Source organism: Macaca nemestrina, chromosome 4 (assembly GCF_043159975.1).
Source record: "Macaca nemestrina isolate mMacNem1 chromosome 4, mMacNem.hap1, whole genome shotgun sequence".
Classification (NCBI taxonomy): Eukaryota; Metazoa; Chordata; class Mammalia; order Primates; family Cercopithecidae; genus Macaca; species Macaca nemestrina.
Window position 1 is genome coordinate 9199155 of NC_092128.1, and position 21651 is coordinate 9220805.

The following is a 21651-nucleotide window of genomic DNA, read 5'->3' on the forward strand; positions in this document are numbered from 1 at the left end:
CCCTGGCTTAAGGAAGGCCATCCTGTTCTCCCACGCAGCTCCTTCTTGGACTCACCAGCAGCACCATGCCGGGTGGACAGACACAGCCATCAGCACTGCCTGCAGGGCAGGAGTGATTGGCGGTAGGGCTGTCACAGGTGAGGAGACAGGCACCAGGGGCATAGACAAGCTCCCTGGGGCAGAATGCCTGCTGTGGAGGGCAGCGGTGAGCTGTGCAATTCCAGAGGCCCCTTTCCTGGCAGACACTGCAGGAGGTTGAGAAGGAGTAAGAGGCAAGTCTAAGCCTCCAGGGACCTGATCTGACCTGGTGAGAATCTCAGGAACCCAGACGCTTGCTGGGTTCCCAGGTGTCCAGATCCCATCATGTTGAGTGAAAACCAGCCCTGATGCTGGAGACCTGTCCATCTCAGCTCCCAATACCCAGTCACCAACACAGGGAGCTGGACTGTTTCCAGCACCCTGACATGCCTGGGATAGACATTGTCACCCTTTCTGTCCCAGCTCCAATAGGGCCATCCTCCAGGCTCTGGAGCAGGACAGAGGTATTGAACCACCCTACTCCTAGCCCAGGTAGGAGAGGGGTTGCATTGAAGCCTGCATCCTCAGCCTCCACCTTCATCAACCCTGGATCCTGGTCCTGCCTGCACAGATCCATAATCTGCCTTCACTTCTCTTGAACAAGCTGTGTGACTCTGCAAGCTGTTTAGTCTGTCTGAGCCTCAGTTTCCTCATCTGCAAAATGGGAACAATTTTTCCACTTCTTACTTTATTAGGTTATGGTAGGAAGTAAAACTAGATAAAATGATGCACAGGAAAGTGCTTTATGGACCCTAAAGTGCCCCACGACCAAGGGGAAGTGATCAGCACTCTGTCACCTCCAGCGTGCATGCTGCCACCAACAAGGCTGCATACTCCACCCGTTATCTCCCAAGCTAGCTCCTCATCCCCACATTCTTCCTCTTGCCCCAAAGGTCGCTGCCCTCACCAGCGGTTGCACTCCTTCATAGTGGCACTACCAGGGGCATAGCGACGGGCTCCGAGCTGGCAGGGGCACGAGCTGGGGGGCACACACTGGCCCTCAGGGTCCCACAGCAGCCCCAGAGGACAGTTACAACTGGCCACACAGCTGCCCAGCTCCCCACAGTCCTCTGGCTCCCCGCAGTGTTGACCGCATGCTGGGGCACACTCTCGGTACTCCTGGCCACCAGGACACAGAACAGCTGGGCACAGGGACACACACAGGTCAGGGGCATAGCCACCGCTGGCTCTCTCCACCCCCTCTGAACCCCACACCCCACATCCCCTGTGCCTCTGCAGGAAGAAAAGCCCAGCAGTTTGCCAAGGGTAGTGATGCACCCCGGGCCCCCAGCCATTCCTGGAAGGGGGATGGGCTAGGGAGGAGGGGAGGAGCCTGGGTAGGGCTGGCTGGGCTGAGCGAACTCACGACAGAGGGTCTGGTTCCTCCAGGGAGGTGAGGCACCTTCCTGGGCACAGCGACGTGCATAGGCAGACAGCACCGGGCACAGGCAGTCCCTGCCAGGGTCACAGCCACACACGGCTGCCAGGCAGCGCAGATAGAATGGCTCCCTGTCCACCAGCCTGTGGCATTCCTTGGGAGGAGATGGGGAAATGGGTCAACTTCTCCTCCATGGAGTCTACATCCCCTTGGTCCCCAATAGCACCCCTAGGCTTGTGTGGTCTTCCTTGACCCTCCCAAGAGCCCAGGCGGAGGGCAGGGAAGGTGTTGGCCCATCTTACGGATGTGGGAGGAGCCCAACCCAGCTACCTGGAAGACAGAGCTGTGCAGGATGGCACAAGCTGTCTCTGCAAAGGTGTGGCGCTGGGAGTGGGTGGTGCAGGGGGAGAGCGGGGCACTGTCCCCAGAGGGGCATCTTCCCTTGCCGGCCACCTGGAACTTGCTAGCAAAGGCAGCAATGCTAGTTTCCACATCTCCGGCTGGTGTCAGGAAGTCGTCCTGCTGGTTCTGGGTGAAGGTGCCACACAGACCCTGCACCTGGGCCACAGGCACGCGTGTAAGACAGCCGAATGCAGTCCCACCGCACCCTTGCTCAGCCACCCACCTGCCTCACTGGCACACCTGGTGGGCATGGCGGGGGTCCAGAGTGATGTAGGCTGCAGGGTCAGACAGTCCCCAGAGCACCTGGGCCCCAGGCCAGCGCAGCAGCAGGAAGGCAGAGGAAGTTCGGCGCACACTGAGGCCGTCAGCGCCAACCCAGGGCAAGCCCACGTCCTGCCCATTGACCAGCACAGCTCCTGGAACAGGGGACCTGGTGATGGGGGTGGGGCACGTGGAAGGATAGGGCTGCGAGAAGGGAAGGAGCTTGGGTGGGAAGTAGGAGGTCCCGTGTCAGGGTGGGCTGCTGGGGACAACTAAAGTGTCCACCTGAGCTCCCTACCCCTGTGGCCCAAGGACTACCCTTGGCACACAGATTTTCCAATCCCTCACCCTCATGATCAGTGTGTGGGAGGAGCTAGATGGCGAGCCAGGAGCTGGTTGGGGAGGGTTGGAGGGACCCTGCTGAGAGTGGCCTGCCCGGTCTGGTCATGCCTCGAGGCCTTTCAAGCTCTCATAGCTGCATGACTTGTATTTGACCCCAGGACGGGGCAGAAGATGCCTTGGAATCTCTCCTCAGGACTCTGTGTGTCTGCTTCAGAGATGAGAGGGCCAGGGAAGTTGAGGCAGTGTGCTCAGGTGCAGGACTCTGGGGAACAGTGTCTGGACTCCAAAGCCATAGGGTAGTGTGGAGGGGGAGCAGTGACCGGAGGCCTGGGACTGCGCCAAGAGTGCAGAGCAGAGGCTACCTGAGTCCCTGAGCTGGATGTGGGTGTCTTCCAGGGAGACAGAGATGGCGTGGAGGCAGCTCCCAGAGTCACAGGCCCCATGCTCCAGTAGGATCAGTAGCTGTCCCTTCACATAGTCCTGGGGCGGGCAGGGGGAATTCAGTGGGGCCAGGCGGGCCAACTCTCTCTGGGGAGGCTTTTGGAGACCTTCCCTACAGACCACCTTCAGCGCGCACCTGGAGGCAGCTGCTCACCTTCCGGCCAGCCAGACTGTCTGCCAGGTAAGGGGCTTCGTCCTCACCATGGGCCGGCATGCATGGATGTTTGTGTGTATGCGTGTGCAGGGCCATGGATGTGCACACAGGTGTCATGTGGAAGTATGTGTGTGCATGTTTGTGTGTGCACGAGTGTGCATAGGTTAAGTGCGTGTCCGCATGTTAGGGTGAGATGACTCCTCTCTTTCCTCCTCATGGGCATGTATGTTCTCCCATATGTGTGTGCACATGTACAGACGTGCTAAATCTACATGCACATATATGAGTGTGTGTCGTGTGTATGTCTGTGTCTCTCTGTGTGTACCTGGATCCATGTATGTGTGTGTGTGTGCATACAAGTCTCTGTGTGTTGGTGTATAGCCTGTATGTGTGTGTGTAAACATGCAGATCTCTGTGTTGGTTTGTAGCCTCTGTGTGTGTGTGTGTGTGTCTCTGCACATGCAGATTTCTGTGTGTTGCTGTGCAGCCTGTGTGTGTATGTACACACATGCATCTTTGACTGTGTTTGCTGGGGGAGATGGCTGTCCTCTTCCCCCACCATGGACAGGCACAGCCTCTCTGAGGACTGTGCTCCCAGGACCTTGTCACCCCCATCACTACTTATGAGAGGAGTGGGAATGGTCCAATAGTTCGATGGAGAGATCACTCAGGGGGCCCCAGATGATTGGGAAAATCGTGGCCTGCACCTGAACTTGAGAAGTGAGCTCACTTCATTGGGGGAGGTTTAGGGTGGGAGCAGGGCCTCTTATTTCCCCTGCATGAAGTAGCCTGTAACAAGCCCAGCCGTCCCATCTGTGAGAGACACGACTGAAGATGGGTTTTGGTTAGTGGCCCTGGGCTGGGTGGTGATGACAGAGGGACTTTCACAGGGAAGCCGGGGAGGAGGCGAGAACCCAGCGGGAGGCCTGAAGGCCTGTGACAGCCATGCCCCCAGTGTTGGTTCTCCCTTGGCCTTTCCTGGGAAGACTCTGGGTTTCCCTTATTTATTTAGGGGTTTCCTTACAGTCAGCCCCACTGTGCCCTTTAGGAGGGCCCCTACTCTGGCAGACTGCCACCCCTGCAGACCGTCCTCTGCCCACCTGCACCAGGCTGTAGCGGCAACCTTGACCGCCCCGGAAGGAGTAGCTCCGCCCATCAAAGGTGAGGTAGTGCCCGTCCCCGCCCACGGCACACTCGGCGGGGCATAGGGCCTGGGCACAGTGCCAGCGGCCATCCCTGCACACGCTGTGGACACGTAGATGAGACAATGAGCTCTGGCATCAGGTCCACACTGAGGGGGTGGAGATGACCCCTGAGCTGGAGGTGACCCCCCAAAAACCCTTGTTCCTCCCCTCCCATGGAAGCCCCTCCTGCTGAAGGGGTAGAGGCCAGCCGGCAAGGCCATCAGCCACGCCAGCAGCAGTCCCAGTATCCGAGAGGAAGACCCAGAATGGGCTGGAGGCTTAGGGGAAGCAGGTTGAAGAGAGGGTGTAAAGGGAGGGATCCGAGGGTACCACATAGCCACCAACCCCCAGCATGGCTCAAGAACCCACCAGGGGTTACACAGCTGGCGCACGGTGTCACGGGGTGCATAGCGCTGGCGGCGGTAGTAGCAGGGGCAGTGGGCGGCAGGCACACAGAGGGTGCCGTTCCAGAAGAGGCCTCGCGGGCACTCGCAGCCGCTCACACACTCTTCCCTGCAGGACTCCTCCTCTCCCTGACCCACCGCCTCGCAGCTGGGTGGGCAGAGGGAGGTGCAGTCGGAGTAGAGCTGGCCCCCGGGGCACAGGCGCTCTGTGGGCACATGAGTGAGCTGTAGTCCCCCGCCAGACCCCAGTCAATCCTGCTGGGTGGGGAGGCCCTCAGTCAATCCCACAGCGCAGGGAGGCCCAAGTAATACCGCAGAAGCCAGGTTTCCTCCAGCGAATGTGGATGTGCCGCCTGGCACAGGCCTGGGCATAGCTGGCAAAGGTGGCACACACAGCCTGCCGCTGCCCCTCTTGCCTGCTGCCCACCATGGCCGCTGCGCAGTAGGCAAAGAGACAGGCCTCGTGGTACTCAGCAGGGGAGACCTGCAGGAAAGGACGGCCCCTCAGCAAACAGCCAGCGCCTCCTGCCTCCTGCTTCCATCACTCCATGACTTATAACCAAGCGGATAGGCCCCAGAAGGGACCTCAGAGATCACACATATGAGCCGTCATTTCCCAGAAATAAAGCGAGGATGGAGAGGTGGGGGTTTGACAGATGGTCCAAAATAACCCACAGGCAGGGCCAGACCAGCTTACTGACACTTCTCTAGCACGTTCCCTTGGGTGCCAGACACCACCCCCACCCCACTCATACCTGGGCATGGCACTGCCCGAATGGACCTTCCAGCAGCTGATGGCACACGTCCTGGGCTTCAGCCCGCAGGTGGCCAGGTTCTACGTCTGCCTGTGTGAGCCCCAGGGGGCCGTCACAGCCCTGGGCCACCTCCACCGCATCCAGACACCCAGGCTGCAGAAAAAGGACATCAGACCAGGCGGCAGTGATGAGGGACATTAACCAGGACCCCAGAAAAATGCCTCCTGCTCTCACACAGCACCAGGGCCCCACCTTCAGGCCCACCGTCCACATCCTGGGGCTGGGGAGAGAGGCGAGGTGGCAGCCCCACACTGGGCTGTAGTGGTGGGAATAAATGACTGACTGGTTCACCGACACTGGCCTCAGATGGCTAGTTCACGGCAGGCAGCCAGGCTTTCTGTGGGACCCCAGGCCTGCCCTCCGCCCCTGAGGATCTGGAAGAGGGCCAGGCCCTGTCCTAGGGAACAGGCCAGCGATGAAACCAGGAAAAGGGCTTGGAGGTTCAGGAGTCAGGAGCCAAGCTGAAAAGCTGGGAATGGGCAGACAACTGGGAGGGAGGGGCCCCAGGGGCAGCCTCACCTCCGAGTCAGGGAGCTTCCAGGAATTTCCAAAGGTGGCTGCTAACATGGCCAGTCCTCCGCCTGGCTCCATGAAGTCATCTGAGAAGGGGGTGAGGCAGGGGTGCTGGGTCTAGGGCCTCTGGTCTTCCCTTCCCTGCTACCCCAGCAACCAACCACACCCCACTTACCCTCTGGTTGGCCATTGTAGAGCCCACAGAGGCCTTGTGTCTGTCCCCAGAGCTCGTGGTCCACAGAGATGGAGATGGAGCCAGCCCTGTCCCAGCCGTACCACGACTCCCAGGCCCCCTGACAGCACCAGCCAGTCCCCTAGCCACTGCAGGCTCAGCCCTGGGCACAGAAAGAGGTCACTTGCCCCCTGCAGCCACAATTCTCACCCTTTCCACTACCACAGCAGGGCTCAGCTGCGCAGGGATGGAAAGGAGAAGGGAAATAACTCACACAAGTCTCACATTCTAGAGGGCTCTGCACTTTATACCAAAAGTACATGCTTTACAGCAGAGTGATTGATTTCCATCACAACTCTCTTTGAGGAGCTCATGAAAGCTGCAGACGCTCTCTGGAGAGAGTAAACTTCGAGTGAACTATGAAACACACGTGCATGTGCACACACACGCATGCACACATACATGCACACACTGCACCCGTGCACACACAGGCATACACGCAAGACGCTCACCCCCACCTCCCCCTGCAGCCCAGCCAGACAAAGGTTCTGTGAGGAGAGCTTCCCATTGCTTAGCACCAAAGTGCTACCTCACAGCACTCCTCTGAGGCTGGTGGGGAAACTGGGACTCGGACAGTTAGGTAGAGGGACTTGTCTGAGCCGGTGCCGTGAGAGTTTGGTGGCGGGTAGTTGCAGAGGGTCGGGACCAGGCCTGGTTCCTCCCGGCCCCTCACTAGCTCCGCACTTCAGTGCCTCCCAACAGCAATGGCTGGGGGCCCACCGTGGGCTCATTCCCAAACCGCCCCCTGCTCCTTTTCTGACCCTGCCTGGAGGGTGGAGAGACTGTCCCAGAGGAGCATGTGGGGGCCCGGGCAGCCTCTTGCTCCCCCAGTGCTCTCACCGTGGAGCAGCCAAGACTGCCCTTCAGGTACCAGCTGCCCCTTCACAGACACATTTCCAGCCTGGATCAGCACCTCCTCAGGTCCCATCGTCACCTGGACCTTGGGGAGATGCATGGTGGAAAAGGGGGCCGGGGGCTCTCTTCCTCCCCTGTCCAACCTCCTCCCATGTGGCTGCCCCATCTCTCTTCCTCACCAGCTGACAGTGTCCAGGCTGGGGACAGTGGTCCCCGGGTGTTAGGTGGACAGCCCAGGTGGAGTCCGCAGCACCTGCCAGCAGGTAGGTGCAGCGGCCCAGGAAGTGATAGTGGCGTCCATCAAAGGTGCGGTAGTGGAAACCCGACCAGGAGGCACAGGTGGCTGAGGGACGCTGGTGCTGGCTCCAGAGCTGGCCCACGGCCCCTGCCAGGGGCTGCAGGAGGGCTGGAGAAGAGGCACCACCTGGGAGAGACACACCAACTGTGAACCTCTGAGTGTGAGGCAGAGGTGGAGGGCGAGGACACAGGGCTCCCGGCACAGCGGGAGGCAGGCAGACAGGGCATGGTCCCTCTAGTGGGCCAGGGAGCCAGTATGGGCCCTGTAGAGGGCCCAGCACAAGAACTCCACGTGGGAGTGCCTGGGGAGGCGGAAGGGGTGATGGCCAGGACTGTGCCTGTCTGGCAGGCTGGAGTCTGCAGACACACCTGGCAGGTGTCGGCTGGAGCAGCTGAGACAGGCTTGGGAGCTGCCATCCCGCCAGCTTCGTCCCCAGGGCCAGGCGCAGCACTCCTCCAGGCTTCCTGCTGAGGCATTAGCTGAGCCTGCCTGTAGCTGGCATTGCCACATGCAAAGCAGTGGCCTCCAGGACTGGCTTTGGCAAGGGCTGCAGTAGGTGGGGAGAGAATGGGGCAGACCCAGGCAATGAAGATGGGGGTAGCCTGGAGTTCTCAGCCCGGCCCTGGTTCTCTGCCCGAAACCACAAAGTTGAGCTAACATCCCCTGCCCAGGACTCCCAGAAGGTACCACTTCCCCAAACGCACTCAGGTGCTTACCCTCAGCGCAGTGGGCACCCCCCCCAGCCTGGGCAACAAGCCCTCACTGTCCGGTTCCGCTTGGCAGGCGGGTTTCTGGAGGTCTGCGCCCACCGAGCCGGTGGAAACGGGGAAGAGATGTTAGCGTTCAGCCCAGTCCCACCCTGGGGAGGGCTGGGGGACATTCAGTTTTGTCAGCTACTCTAATCACATCATTTCCCCTGGCCTTAATTTCTCCACATGCAAAGTGAGAATAATGTTGGGAGGGGCAGACCACGGGGATTGGGGCGGGAGATAGAGGGAGTGGGCTTCGGGCCTCTCCCTGTCCTGCCCACCGTAGTGCTCACTCACCCCCCAACCTAATCTCACACACTCCACCCTTCTCCAGGCCCACTCCAAATCTACGTCCCAAATCCCTGCTTTCTCCAGGGCCTCCCTACTCTTAGGATGTCCGGCCTGTCACTCCTTTCCGGCCCAGCAGGACAGCCCAGGCTCTCACCCTTACTCACTTGTAGATAGGACAGAGCCCAGGCACTGGGGACCGGGTAAGCCCTGCGCGGACACTCCAGGGCAGGTCCAGCCGCCAGCCCAGGCGGCTGTAATGGTCGAGGCTGGCACAGGGTACCAGGTCCTCCTGACGGGGTACTACTTCCTCCTCCACACGGATGGTCTCTGTCCACTCACACCACCGCCTGCCCATGATGGGGAACCACAGCTGCCGCCACCATTCCCTCTGTCACCAAAAGCCCTGTCCTGTGACCCCACTCCAGGGGTGGTTAACGAAGTAAGGAGGAGAGGATGCTAAGGCAGGGAGAGACACTCATGGGAAGTGGCAGGGGTGGAGGGAGGACCCTGGGGGTGGGGTGCATGGAGTCTGATGCTCCAGAGGGTCCCTGGGCATGTGGCGGAAGGAGGACCCTTGTCAGAGGGGTCCAGGGTGGGCTGCTTACCCATCAGCCAGGGCCCACACCATTCCAAAGAGGAGGGCAGGGAGCAGCATGGCACCCTCACCCCCAGGGCACCTTTGGGGAACGTGAGGCTTGGGCTCAAAAGAGGCGATACTGCAGAGGGGGCACAGAGAGGCCAGCGGCGCTCTCTCCTGCCCCACGCGCCTCCCCGCAGCCCAGTGGCCAGTCCTGGGGGCTGGGGAGGCTTTATTCCAGTCTCATGCCCCAGGGCACCAGCTGCCCACAACCGGATTGGACCTGCCACACCAGCCCCTCAGAGGCCAGCTCTCCCTGGAAACAGTCTCCTTCCTGTCCCCTCCCAGTGCATCTGTTTCCGTGTGTGTGTGTTCACACTCTCAGGCACTACCACAAATTAACATGGGGCTCTGGGCAAGCCACCCTCCCTTTCTGGGCCTCAATTTCCTTCCCAGTAAAAATTTCAGGGACTTCCCAGGGATGCACAGATAGGACTCAGACTCCAGTAATCTTTGAAATTGTATGTGCACATTTTTCTGAAGACAGTTCTATAACTTTTATTAGATTCTCAAGAGGGCCATGACCCCATGAAAAGGTTAAGAGCTCCTGGGCTAAATGACCGATGGGGTCTTCCAGCCTTGAACTTCTGCCTGGATGGTGCTCCCCTGCCTCCCGCCCCTCTCTTGCCCAAACTCAGGAGTAGGGGGCAGTGAGCGGGAGCGCTTCCAGGGTAGCTGGTGATCCTGAGTGTGTGGAGATGGGTGGGGAAAATGTAAGAGTTCAGTTTCTTATTGTGACCATAAGAATGATTATGTATGGCTGGTTGGGCCCACTCTGTCTCCTTCTTGGAGGGTCTCCTAGAATCTCTGGGGTCTAGAACTGGGAAGCCTATGCTGAGGAATGAGAGGACCCTCTGGAAGGAGTGGGCAGGGGAGCCAGCTCCCCCAGCCCTGGGGTAGAGAGCTAAGCCGGATGAAATAATCCGAAAGTCCGGCTGGGAGGGGCAGTGACAGGCTCCACAGGGGAATCCGGGGTCCATCCTGGTCCCAGCAGAGCTCCAAGCACACCCGGACACCGGGGCTGGAATGCAGCCTGGCTCCAATTCCACGCCCCTCGGTCTCCTAAACCTGATATCCCTCCCAGCATCCTGTAGTCATTCCACCTGGGGGAGGAAGGCGGCTGCTGAGAACCAGAGCTGGGCGGGACTCTCCTCCTGGGTTCACCATTGGTCTCCGGGCCAAAAAAGGGCCCAGAGTGAGTCTCTTACGGGGTCACGGATGGCTGGGATCAACTCCCGCTCTGGAGTCCTTAGAAAGGGCCACATGCACACCCAGTCACCCCCCTTTCCTGTTTTACACACATGCACACTCTCACTGTAAGTCTCACAACGCTGGCACAGGTGCTCGGCCACACCCCAGCACGCACAGTGACACATGCTGCTCCAGGGGCTCCCTTCATCCTGGAGGCAGAGGAGCCTTCACAGCTGAGCTCGAGGGATGGGCGCTCTTCCAGGCACTCATCCTTGTGGTGGGCTGTGGTAGCAGGAGCTCAAGGACCATTCACACCCTCCCCTTCCCACCCTCTTTCTCAGCTCTGGATTCAAACCGGGGCTGATCAGGCAGCACTGAGATTGGGAAGAGACCCGAGCTGGAGCCGCCCTTTCCAGTAAAGGGGCAGGAGGGAGGAAGCTGAAACCCAAGGGAGTTTGGAGAAAGTTCATGGAGAGGAGACCGGGATCTAACAGTCCAGACTTCAGCACCTCCGGAGCTTTCAGGAGTGGGCGCAGTGGGAACGAGGCCGAGGAGAAACCTCGTAACCTGGGCAGGGAGGGCGAGTGGAGTCCCCTGAGGAGCTGGGGCTGAGGGCTGCCCTCCACATCTAACTCCAGGTGGTGTCCGGGCCAGCAGGCACCCCAGCAATCGTCTCCCGCCCATAGAGCCCTCCCCTCTCTGCAGCCCCCTCCCAGACCCTCCCACGGACCCCGCCCTCAGAGTCTCCGCCCAGCCTCGTCCCAGCCTCGCCCCCTGGAGCTCCAGACCCGGCTCGGCCTTCTCCCAGGGGACCTGGCTCAAAGTCCTCTTCCCAGTTTCTACTTCGAAGGACCCGTTCTCGCAGGCACAGGGGCCCAGCCCTCTCTCCCGTCTGCCCCCACGGCTGGTTTCGAATCCGGTCCTCGGGACTCCGGGCGAGGGGCTGTGGGTCTGGGTGGATCCGGGCGGAATCCGGGTGGAGAACGGGGGCGGGGCCAGAGTTTCGCAGGCCGACCCCCCCGTGCCGTCCTCCCGCGGGAACGCGGCGCTGCACACCCGGCTGGCACCGGCGACTTAGAGACGGCAGTGCACGACTCGCTGGCTCCCCCCCGACACGCCCCCTCCTCGGTCCCCCAACTCCTCCTCGCCCACCCCACCCGTTGGCGCTCCACCTTTCCCCGTCTCCTCCCTCCGCGGCCGCGAGCACCCTCCCTCGGCACCCTTCCCCGCAGCCCGAGTGCCCTTCCTCCCCAGCCTCCTCGCCCTCCTCCACCCGCTCTCCCATCACCCTCCCCACCCCTCCCCTCCCCCGTCCTGAGCTCCCACTTCCAGCACCTACTCAGGGCTCAGAGCCTTAAGACCATCACCTGCCCACCTAAGCCCGCAGTGATCCCTCCTGGGACCCCACTCCTAAAAACCCCTGCCCCTGCCTCCCCCAGCCCGGTGCGCCGAGTCTCTTCGCCCGCTCCGTCGGTCCCTCCTCCTTCGCGGGCGCCGTTTCCCGGCTCCAGCTCCCCGCGCGTCTATCCCTCTCCTCCCCGCGAAGTTTCGGGGCTGTCAGTCTGTTAGTCTTTCGGGCCGTCAGCACCCGAGCTGCAGGCGGCGAGCGCCATTGTGAGCAGAGCCGGCGGGGCAGGAGGCCCGGGCGCCTGGGTCCCCGCGGCGCGGGCAGAGTGGCTGGCCAGCCAGGTAAAGGCCGGGGAGACTCCGCTGCAGGCGGCCCCGCCCGCGTCTCCCTCAGCGCCGCGCTCGGGTCACCGCCGGCTCCGCGCAGGTGACAGCCCCGGAGGTAGGGGCGCGGACGGAGGGCGTGGGGGAGGGGCAGGGGTCGGGGGAGGTCGGGGGCTGGGGGAAAGGGAGGGCAAGGCCGGCGAGGGCCGGGTGAGGGCTGTGGGGGTAGAGGGGACCGGGGGGCTGGAGGGAAGGGCGGGGGCTGGGAGTAGGTCAGGCGGGAAGCAGGTGGGAAGGGGCCGGCGGGCCCAGAGGGGAGGGGAGAGGGAGTGTGGGAGGGGGCCGAGGGGGAAGGGGAGGAAGAAGCGGGCGCAGGGGACCGGGCCGCTCGGGAGGGGCGGGAGAGGAGGGCGCTGACAGGTGAGCCCCGGAGCTGGGGAGGGGGCCGGGACCTGGAGTGAAGTCGGCGATCGGAGCTGCTTAGGACGGCGTTGGGGCAGGGAGGTGGAGCTGAGGGTCCCGTCGGGAGGAAAACTTGGGAGGGGTGAGGAGAAGTCCGAGGGGAGCAGAAATGGGGAGGGGGCGCCGCGGAGGAAGGGAGAGGCGCGGAGGGGTGTTCCGAGGAGAGGCGGGGTGGGGAGGGCAGGGCCCGCGGGAAGGTCCCGATCGAGCGGGTCAGCCCTAGACCCCCAGGCTTGCGGGCCAGAGGACCCGGGAGCTGGGGAGCGGCCTGGGAGGGGGGAGGGGAAGAGCGGTTCTGGGGACTGGGGACGGGGAGGGAAGCGAAGCTGGAGCCTGCTGGGGAGACAGAGGGGGAAGGGAGGCGGGGGCCTCGGAGGGGAAGGAGAGCTGCAGAAGGGAGGGAGGGAGGGGGAGGGCGGTGGGGAGACGTGGGGGAGGGCTGGAAAGGGGGAGGGGAAGGGAACCGAGGTGAGGCGAGGAAAGGAGAAGGAAGGGAAACCGCGGTGGGGGAGGAGAGGAGGGAGGGGAGGAGAGAACCGGGTTGGGGAAAAGAGCTGAGAGGAGGAGGGCGGGTGTTGGGGAGGAAGGAAAAGAGGAGGGGGAAAGGAAGGGAGAGGGTGTGCAGCCAGGGAGGGAGATGGAGCGGGGGAGAACCGGGAGGGCAGGGAAAGGCAGCCCGGAGTCTGGGAGGGGGAGGGGAGCGCTGCCGCCGAGGCAGCCTAGAGCGGAGGGTCAGGGGAGGCGGTGGCAGTGGAGGGCCGACCCCGAGAGGGCCTCGAGGGGTTGGCCCTGCCGGGCGCGGGCGGGCGGAGCCTGAGGGGCGGGGCCGTAGGCGGAGCCGGGGCGCCGGCCCGATTCGCCGGGAGAGAGGGCGGAAGGCAGGGGGAGCGGGAGGGGCGGGGCAGAGGGAAGGCTGCCGGGGAGATGGGGGAGGGGAGTCTGCTGGGGGAAGGGCGGGGGAGCCGCGGGAGGCGGAGCAGGGAAGGGGCAGCAGGGGCGGTGTCCGGGCCTTGGGCAGCAGCCCCGCGCGGGTGAGAGGTGGTTTTGTGGTAGGGGTTTAGGGAGAGGCAGTCATTTTCTACCTATAAGAGGACCCTCTCGAGGACCTCCCCAAGCAGCACCCCTAAAGTGACACTCGCTCCCGTCCCAGGGCTGGCTCCTATTTCACCAGCTCGGGCAGTGACAGCTGGAGGGCCTAGGAGATGCAGTTTCCCACCCCCTACCCTGGGCTCCCACCCTCAAGCCTCTCTCCAGAGAATCGAATCTTTACTGCACTTCCCCAGGCAAGGACACTGGGGCGTGGAGTTGCGGTGCTGATGGGCCAGGGCTGGCGGTGAGAGACCTGCCAGGTGAGGGGGTGGTGTGGCTGGTTTCCAGAGCTGACAGAAATGGTTTCAAGGCCTTCTTGGGCCACCTTCAAAGATCTCTTGGCTTTCTGAAATCCAGTTTCCCTAACATCCCCCAGTACCTGGAGATGTTACCTTTGGAGCTCCTGGAAGAGCCCATAGGGAGAGGTTGGGCAGAGCCAGGGCCCAGGTGGAAGCTGGCGTGGGAAAAATCTGAACAAGGCTGTCTTTTCTCCATAGGGTCTGTGGCCGATCCCCAGGAGGAGCTACTCTGGGTTACCATGAGAGAGACCTTGGAGGCCCTCAGCTCCCTGGGTGAGCTGGCAGAAATGAAGGGACTTGGGGAAAAGTTTAGGAGGATTCAGGAGCATCTACAACTCAGACAGCAGAGCCACCCTCAGGAGGCTGCAACCCTGAGGCCCCAGGGGCCTGCAGGGCAACCTGCTTTCCTGTAGCGTGGGGTGTCTGAATGCCTGGACCATACATAGTAGAGGCTGCGCTCCAGACCGTATGCACACTTGAGCACTCACAGAGCACAGTCATATTTACATCTATGCTATCTCTTCCTTCTGTCCTTTTTGACTCAACTCAAAGGGACTGAGGTTGATACCTGTCCATGTCCATGCTGGTGAGAGACCCTGTCCTTCCTGAGCAGGTTGGGAAAAGTCTCTTGGACAGGCTGGGAAGGGGAAGAGCCCCCGCCTCTGATTACTTGTTCTGTACTGCATGCTTTACTTGGACCCACCCTTCTGCCTGTAACAGGATTCTCTGTGGGACAGCCAGAGATGGTCCCCCAAAGTGAGCCCAGGGAAGGATCCCATAATGTCCAGGAGCAGATGTCCTCTTCTAGGGAAGAGAGAGCACTAGGGGTGTGCTCAGGTAGGTAACAGGAACCATGGAGAGGCTCAGGGAGGAGTCTGCCTGCTTTCCTCCTGCCCTCCCTACCTTCGTCCCTTCTTCCCTCCCTCCTTCCTCCCTCCCTCCCACCCTCCCTTCCTTCCTTCCCTTCATCAAATATTTATTGAGCACCTACTATGTGCGGGATGCTATTCTAAACATTTGGAATACTTCAGTGACCAAATAGCCAAAGATCCCTACCTGCAAGAGCTTAATCCTAATGAGTGCAGTGAGTCAGCAAACAATAAGTAAGGAAATTTATAGACTACGTTCAAAGATGATAAGAGCTCTGGGAGAGAGGATAATGTCTGGTGAAGTGGGTTGACGGGGGGGGGGGGCCGAGACTGCTGCCGGTGAGGGTGGGTGGGGCATGTTATAGGATTAAATAGGGTGGCGAGACTGGCTTTCTTTGGGAAGGTAAGATTTGTGTAGGATTTGAAGGAGCTGGGGGAAGCCGGCATGGTGGCTCATGCCTGTATTCTCAGCCCTTTGGGAGGCCAAGGTGGAAGGATTGCTTGAGCCTAGTTCAAGACTAGCCTGGGCAACATGGCGCGACCCTGTCTCCACAAAAAAATTAAAAATTAGCCGGATGTGGTGGCTCATGCCTGTGTTCCCAGCTACTTGGGAGGCTGGGGCAGTAGGATCCCTTGAAGCCCAGGCTGCAGTGAGGTATGATCATGCCACAATCTGCTGAGACAGCTCAGCAGATTGGGGAAAAGTGCTTCAGGCAGGAGTACAGCCAGAACAGAGCATTAAGGCAGGAATGTGCCTGACCTTTGACATCCTGGTTCTCCCCAGCGATTTGCTTGGAACCAGGGTCCATGTGGGGGCTGGGAAAGCCCCAGCCCTTCTCCTAGGGGCCTTCCTTGCTTCCACTGTCTTACATACACGTATTCCGGAAGCTCCTCACAGTGGTGGCTCTTGTGACCTTGTGGTCCATCTCATACATACCCTTAGCAGCTGCCCTGCTTAAAGGAGTCTGAGGCAGCCCCTGGGAAGCCAGGAACTCAGCCCCTGAATTCAGGTAGGATGTGGGAGGAACCCTGTGGGCCCTGCTGGAGCCAGGGTTTCAAATGTTCCTTCTTCCCAGCACCAGTGGGGCCCTTTGGCCATCTGTGATGTCTCCAGAGTCCTTGAGGTATCCTTTCTCTGCCAGGGCACAAGGCCCCCACACCGGAGGAAGGTGCCCGCACAGAACAAGCCGAGGCTCCCTGCAGAGGCCAGGCGTGCACAGCACAGAAGGCTCAGCCTGTGGGCACCTGCCCAGGTGAGTCTTCCTGTCACTTCATCCCACCATGGGCTCAGGCCAAGGGAACGGGGCCCAGCAAGCTCTGGAACTGCTATCTCATGAGGCAGGTAATCCCCGGAGACAGGCAGTCCAGGCCCTTCCAACCCAAGTTGAGTCCAGCACCTTTCGGCTGTGGAGCTTCGGTGCTGAATGGGAATTTCACATCTGTAGATGGCAGGAGTCAGACAGGCTGGTCACCAAAGAGAAACACAGCCTCCCCTCAAATGCCTTCTAGAAATCCTGCCTCCCCCTCTTTATTTCCCCCAGTCTATGTCTAATTACAGTTGCCATGAAGATACATGGCTTTGGTCAACCTTTTCACTGCCTCTCCCCTGACATGCCGCCTTCCCCAGCTTCCTCTGATTGTGAGGGTACCCAGATGCTCCACATCTGCTGTATTCAACTCATCTCCTCACACCCAGGGTGATCAAACTGCTCATTCTCTCTCAACAATCCCACCATTACTTCCTTCCACTACCACCATCCTTATTACCTTTTGCCTGAGGAATATCATTTATTCTGCAAGGATTTATTGAGCACCTACTACATACAGGCTGTGTTAAGTATAGGGGAAAGAGATGAACCGTAGAGTTACCTGGGCCTGGTTTGAATCTTTGCTCTGCATTTACTAGCTGAGTGTCCTTGGATAGGCCACCTTGACTCCAGGAGCTTTGGTTTGTGAAGGTTTGTGACAGTGTGTTTACACCACCTCATTTACAGTTGGTCCTCAATAAGCGGCAGCAGTCCCCATTTTTATCAGACACATAAAAACACCTTTCTTATTAGACACAAAAGAAATGGAACACAAAATGTCTGCACCCCAGAAGATAAAATCTGGTTGAAATGACCTTAATATGAGCCAGAACAAAGAATTAAAAGAATAGTATAAAGGCAAGTCACAAATAAGTACAAAAGTGTTAACAGTAAGTGCTATAGGAGTTTATGCTAAAAGATCCACATGCATTGGGAATTTGTCAAAAAAAACATTAATTTGTGCTGCATTTTGAGAAAGGTGTAAACTTCAGTTCTGAAAGGGCTGGGGTGGAGGATGGGAAGGCGTTCTAGGGTGAGAAGATCTTGAAGCAGGAAAGGGGAAGAGAGCAGCTTGGCTGAAGTGAAAGGTCCATGCCTGGGAGAAAGAAAGTTGGACTTGGGTGGGGTGAGCCTCAGATACAGCTGGAACCTGTTTTATCTTCAAATAATAGGGTGCTGGGCTGGGCACTGTGGCTCATGCCTGTAATCCCAGCGACTCAGGAAGCTGGGGTGGGAGAATTGCTTGAGGCTAGGATTTCAAGACCAGCCTGGGCAACACAGTGAGACTCCATCTCTGAAAAAATAAGAAATATCAGCTGGGCATGGTGATGCACACCTGTAGTCGCAGCTGCTTGAGGGGCTGAGGTAAGAGGATCACTTGAGCCCAGGAGTTTGAGGCTGCAGTGAGACATTATCATCCCATTGCACTCCAGCCTGAGAGACAGAGCAAGACCCTGACTCAATTAAAAATAAATAGGAGCTATTGATGGTTCTTGAGTAGAAAAGTGAAGAGTGCCACAATGAAGGTGAAAGCAGTATCACAGTATGATAAGTAGACAGGAGTGTGGAGTCAATGAACTGATAGAAGAAACTGGGAGTACCTCTGATTGTGGAAGTCCATGTGTGATAGAATCAAGGCTCAGGCCAGACAGGAACTCAAATTATCTGATTCAGTGATTCACAAATGAGAGTCACTTTCGGAGCTTTAAAGATGGAACACATTCGTGGGCCTTGCCCCCATTTGTGCATTTTCTCAAAGTTCCCCAGGAGCTGATGATGCAAAACAGGCGTAAGAGCTTTAAACTACTCCAACTCTTAGACAAAGGGAAAACTTTCTTAGCGGACTAAGAAACATAACTCAAAGAGGTTAAGTGACTGAACCAAAGTCACACTCCTAGTTAGTGACAGAGGAGAACCTAAATTGGACCCTCTCGTCTGGACCCCGGGCTGCTTCCTCTTGGCTGGACCACTGCAGCACCCGAGAGGGGCAACACTCCAGTGGAATCCCCTGCAACCTGCCCTTAGGCTGAGGCTCCCCCAGAGGGCCCTCCTTGCTTCTCCAGAGCCAGTGTTCACTAGTTCCCCAGACCCTGTAAACTCCATCCTGGTCTTCCTAAATGGTGATTTCCCCTCCAGCTGTCCAGCAGGAAAGAAGGGAGTAGCAGGAGTACGAGGGCACCCTGGTTCCTTGGCCACTAGAGGTAAGGTGGGCTGGGGGTGGGGGTTAGAGAGCAAGAGAATCACCCCAGGTGAGATGTCAAAGATCAAGTTTTCAAGGCCACCAGGGAAGGAGGCTGTAGTCCTAAGGTTAAAGTCAGCCAGGGCTCAGTTTGGGAAGGTCAGGTGTGTGGTGAGAAAGCTGCTGAGCCGCGGCCAGTTTGCAGTACCAAGGAGAGCTGCTGGACCGGAGATGGAGACTGAGGTCCCAGAAAGGCACTGCTGGAGCAGGAAGATCTGGGCCAGCCACCAAAGGGATGTGAACCTGGAGCGAAGCAGGAGGACTGAAGCTTGGGCAACCTTCCTCTTCAGGGGTGCCGGAGGGCTCCTGGGCACATCCAGGCCGGGGAAGAAGCCCCCGGGAGGGGTGTGGTGTTCACACGCATCACAGGCTTCCGAGAGTGCAGGAGGCCTGAGAAAAGCTGCGGATTTGGTCACCCTCAGGAACCGTTAGGTAGAGTGGAGAGCAGAGCCAGACCGCAGGGCTCCAGCAAGTGGAGATCCTGTGGTTAAATAAACGTTGCCGCACGTGGAGCTCAATAGACAATTCTTGTTTTGACCTTTCAGGAGACGAGTGGATGATTCGGAAGGTGAAGGTAGAGGATGAGGATCAGGAGGCAGAAGAGGTGGTCGAATGGCCCCAGCATCTATCGTTACTTCCCAGCCCCTTTCCTGCGCCTGACCTGGGGCATCTGGCTGCCGCTTACAAACTGGAGCCAGGGGCCCCGGGGGCACTGAGTGGGCTCGCGCTGTCCGGGTGGGCTCCGATGCCCGAGAAGCCCTACGGCTGTGGCGAGTGTGAGCGGCGCTTCCGGGATCAGCTGACGTTGCGACTGCACCAGCGGCTGCACCGGGGCGAGGGTCCCTGCGCCTGCCCGGACTGCGGCCGCAGCTTCACGCAGCGCGCCCACATGCTGCTGCATCAGCGCAGCCACCGCGGGGAGCGGCCTTTCCCGTGCTCCGAGTGCGACAAGCGCTTCAGCAAGAAGGCCCACCTGACCCGCCACCTGCGCACGCACACGGGCGAGCGGCCCTACCCGTGCGCGGAGTGCGGCAAGCGCTTCAGCCAGAAGATCCACCTGGGCTCCCACCAGAAGACCCACACTGGCGAGCGGCCCTTCCCCTGCACAGAATGCGAGAAGCGCTTTCGCAAGAAGACGCACTTGATTCGGCACCAGCGCATCCACACTGGCGAGAGACCCTACCAGTGCGCGCAGTGCGCACGCAGCTTCACGCATAAGCAGCACTTGGTGCGGCACCAAAGGGTGCACGAGGCGGCCGGCCCGGCCAGGCCCTCTCCCGACGCGTCCGCTTCTCCTCATTCCACTGCCCCGTCCCCCACCCCATCCCCTCCCGGGCCAAAGCCTTTCGCCTGCTCCGACTGCGGCTTGAGCTTCGGCTGGAAAAAGAACCTCGCCACGCACCAGTGTCTGCACCGCAGCGAGGGTCGCCCCTATGGGTGCAACGAGTGCGCACTGGGCGCCACCGTGGATCCCCCCGCCGCCGAGCCCCTGGCCAGCGCGCCTGGCGGACCGGACTGTGGCCCAGGATCCGATCCTGTGGCGCCCCAGCGCGCCCCCTCGGGCGAGCGGTCCTTTTTCTGCCCGGACTGCGGGCGCGGCTTCGCCCATGGGCAGCACCTGGCGCGGCACCGGCGCGTGCACACGGGCGAACGGCCCTTCGCCTGCACGCAGTGTGACCGCCGCTTCGGCTCGCGGCCCAATCTGGTCGCCCACTCCAGGGCCCACAGCGGCGCCAGGCCTTTCGCCTGCGCTCAGTGCGGCCGCCGCTTCAGCCGCAAGTCGCACCTGGGCCGCCACCAGGCGGTGCACACGGGCAGCCGCCCCCACGCCTGCGCCGTCTGCGCCCGCAGCTTCAGCTCCAAAACCAACCTAGTCCGCCACCAGGCGATCCACACAGGCTCCCGCCCCTTCTCCTGCCCACAGTGCGGAAAGAGCTTCAGTCGCAAGACCCACCTGGTGCGGCACCAGCTCATTCACGGCGAAGCCGCCCATGCGGCCCCGGACGCCGCCCTCGCGGCCCCAGCCTGGTCCCCTCCCCCAGAGGTGGCGCCGCCCCCGCTCTTTTTCTGAGCCTAGTTCTCACCAGGACCCTTTCTTGCCTACAGTTTCGAGAGGCCTGTGCCATGAGACCGCCTGGGGTGAGCACGGTGGCCTGGGCAGCTGTCCGAAGATTTGGCCTCCGCGGGACCCCTGTTTCCTTCCCGCAGTGTCTGCGTCCGCACAGGATACCCAGCTTGGACCTCCTAGGACAGAAATGCGAGCGAACCCTTGCTGGGAACAGTTGAGGCTGAAGTTCTTGGAAGGCTCCCACCCAGGTGCCCCGCTGGAAAGCAGATATTTCCTGGACCCAGCGCGGCCTCAACCAGGGCGGGAAAAGAGTGATTATTTAAGTACTTAAAGTTTCATTAAAATTAAAATCAGAAAGTTCTGAAGCTGTTAAATGAGTTGGGGAGGGAACCCTGACTCTCCTTAGCCACTGTCCCAACTCCATCCACGCGCAGACCACCCCTCTCCACTTGCCCTTCTGTCCTGGGTGAGTTACATTTAGCTAGCTGCTGTTAATTGGTTCTCCCAAATCAAAATGTAATGTATTTATTCACCAAACCACCACCCTGGCTCCTGCTTTTAGCTCGGAAGTATAAGGAAGGAACATTAGGGTGCATTTCACTCACGCCACGTGTCACAGACCGGAGCTGAAGGAGGCAGGCCGTCCTTTGGCGTGGGCTTGGGAGCTCTGTGCGGTCTCTGCAGCTCTCCGGGGGGATTCGGAGCTGGGTGGCCTGAGGAAGGAGGTGGCACATCCACTGCAGATGAAGGTTGCTTTCACATCGCACTTGCAACAAGTCCTTTCTTGAGGCTGCTGGGTCCAGAAGTCTCTGTATTGCCCTTCTTCAGCCTAGGCAGGTATGAGAGCTAGGGCTGCCTGGCCATGAGGCGGGAGGGCAGGATAATGGGGAGCCTATGGGGCTTGCAGTGAGTAGTCTTGGGTTTGACCCTCCTCTGCCTCTCGTCGGACTTGGAGCGCAGCATTATTCATTTCCCAGTGAGCGGGATGAGAGGCAGAGCAGAGGCCTGAGAGATGGAAGGGCCTTTCACACCTGTGAAGGAGTTTAGACTGTGTCCGAGAGAGGGGGAACCATGGCAAGGTTAGACAGGGCAGGAACAGGGCCACGCTTACAGTCCTGCATTTTGGAAGGATGTTTGGCAAGACAACTCAGGAGCGAGACTGGAGGCCTGGGCATCAGTTGTCCTGGTGACAGGTGGTGGTGACCTGGGACCATAGTTGTGTCAGAGGAAACAGAGAAGTGATGGATTCAAGAGACACTTAATAGGCAGAGGACACAGGACCTGTTGACTGGTGTGGGTGGGGGAATCAATGAGCTTGGCCCGATTTCTGCTTGCCACTGACTGGATGACAGTGGCATACTCCCAGAAGGGAGACGCGGTGTTGGGGACAGTTCGTGCTGGGGGAGCAGTCCTGCATCTGCT

The 21651-nt window shown here is 59.8% G+C and overlaps 2 protein-coding genes across 7 annotated transcripts in view; one reads left to right on the top strand and one right to left on the bottom strand.

Annotated features, from left to right (window-relative positions):
* SSPO (SCO-spondin) overlaps nt 1–10898 on the bottom strand; it is a 59308-nt gene extending 48410 nt beyond the window's left edge. Inside the window, 22 exon segments of the mRNA XM_071094274.1 lie at nt 56–245; nt 986–1220; nt 1445–1610; nt 1787–2014; nt 2099–2274; nt 2824–2941; nt 4157–4301; nt 4610–4850; nt 4957–5128; nt 5400–5552; nt 5979–6058; nt 6148–6238; nt 6240–6307; nt 7045–7144; nt 7239–7483; nt 7726–7869; nt 7872–7904; nt 8074–8095; nt 8097–8143; nt 8146–8156; nt 8562–8744; nt 10336–10898. Of these exon segments, the coding sequence (XP_070950375.1) occupies nt 56–245; nt 986–1220; nt 1445–1610; nt 1787–2014; nt 2099–2274; nt 2824–2941; nt 4157–4301; nt 4610–4850; nt 4957–5128; nt 5400–5552; nt 5979–6058; nt 6148–6238; nt 6240–6307; nt 7045–7144; nt 7239–7483; nt 7726–7869; nt 7872–7904; nt 8074–8095; nt 8097–8143; nt 8146–8156; nt 8562–8744; nt 10336–10433 (2946 nt within the window). The 5' untranslated portion in view covers nt 10434–10898.
* Nucleotides 10899–11891: 993 nt separating this feature from the next.
* LOC105474868 (zinc finger protein 467) lies at nt 11892–20586 on the top strand. 6 transcript variants are annotated; one of them, XM_024790678.2, is made up of 5 exons: nt 11892–12014; nt 13945–14019; nt 14467–14583; nt 15758–15868; nt 18707–20586. In XM_024790678.2, the coding sequence occupies exons 2-5, from the start codon at nt 13986–13988 to the stop codon at nt 20230–20232; spliced, it is 1788 nt and encodes a 595-aa protein (XP_024646446.2). In that variant the 5' UTR covers nt 11892–12014; nt 13945–13985; the 3' UTR covers nt 20233–20586. The 6 variants fall into 6 exon arrangements, with proteins under 6 accessions (XP_024646446.2, XP_011728012.2, XP_011728016.2 ...); XM_011729710.3 differs by lacking the exon at nt 11892–12014 and adding an exon at nt 13369–13691; XM_011729714.3 differs by lacking the exon at nt 11892–12014 and having other exon boundaries at nt 13369–14019.
* Nucleotides 20587–21651: the final 1065 nt, after the last annotated feature.

Excerpts from the sequence above, each read along its gene's own strand:
- LOC105474868 (XM_011729714.3), top strand. The coding sequence starts at position 13,833 with ATGTTACCTTTGGAGCTCCTGGAAGAGCCCATAGGGAGAGGTTGGGCA. Across the intron at positions 14,584-15,757 it reads AGCACTAGGGGTGTGCTCAG|GGCACAAGGCCCCCACACCG; the intron begins GTAGGTAACAGG and ends TTTCTCTGCCAG. Across the intron at positions 15,869-18,706 it reads GCCTGTGGGCACCTGCCCAG|GAGACGAGTGGATGATTCGG; the intron begins GTGAGTCTTCCT and ends TTGACCTTTCAG.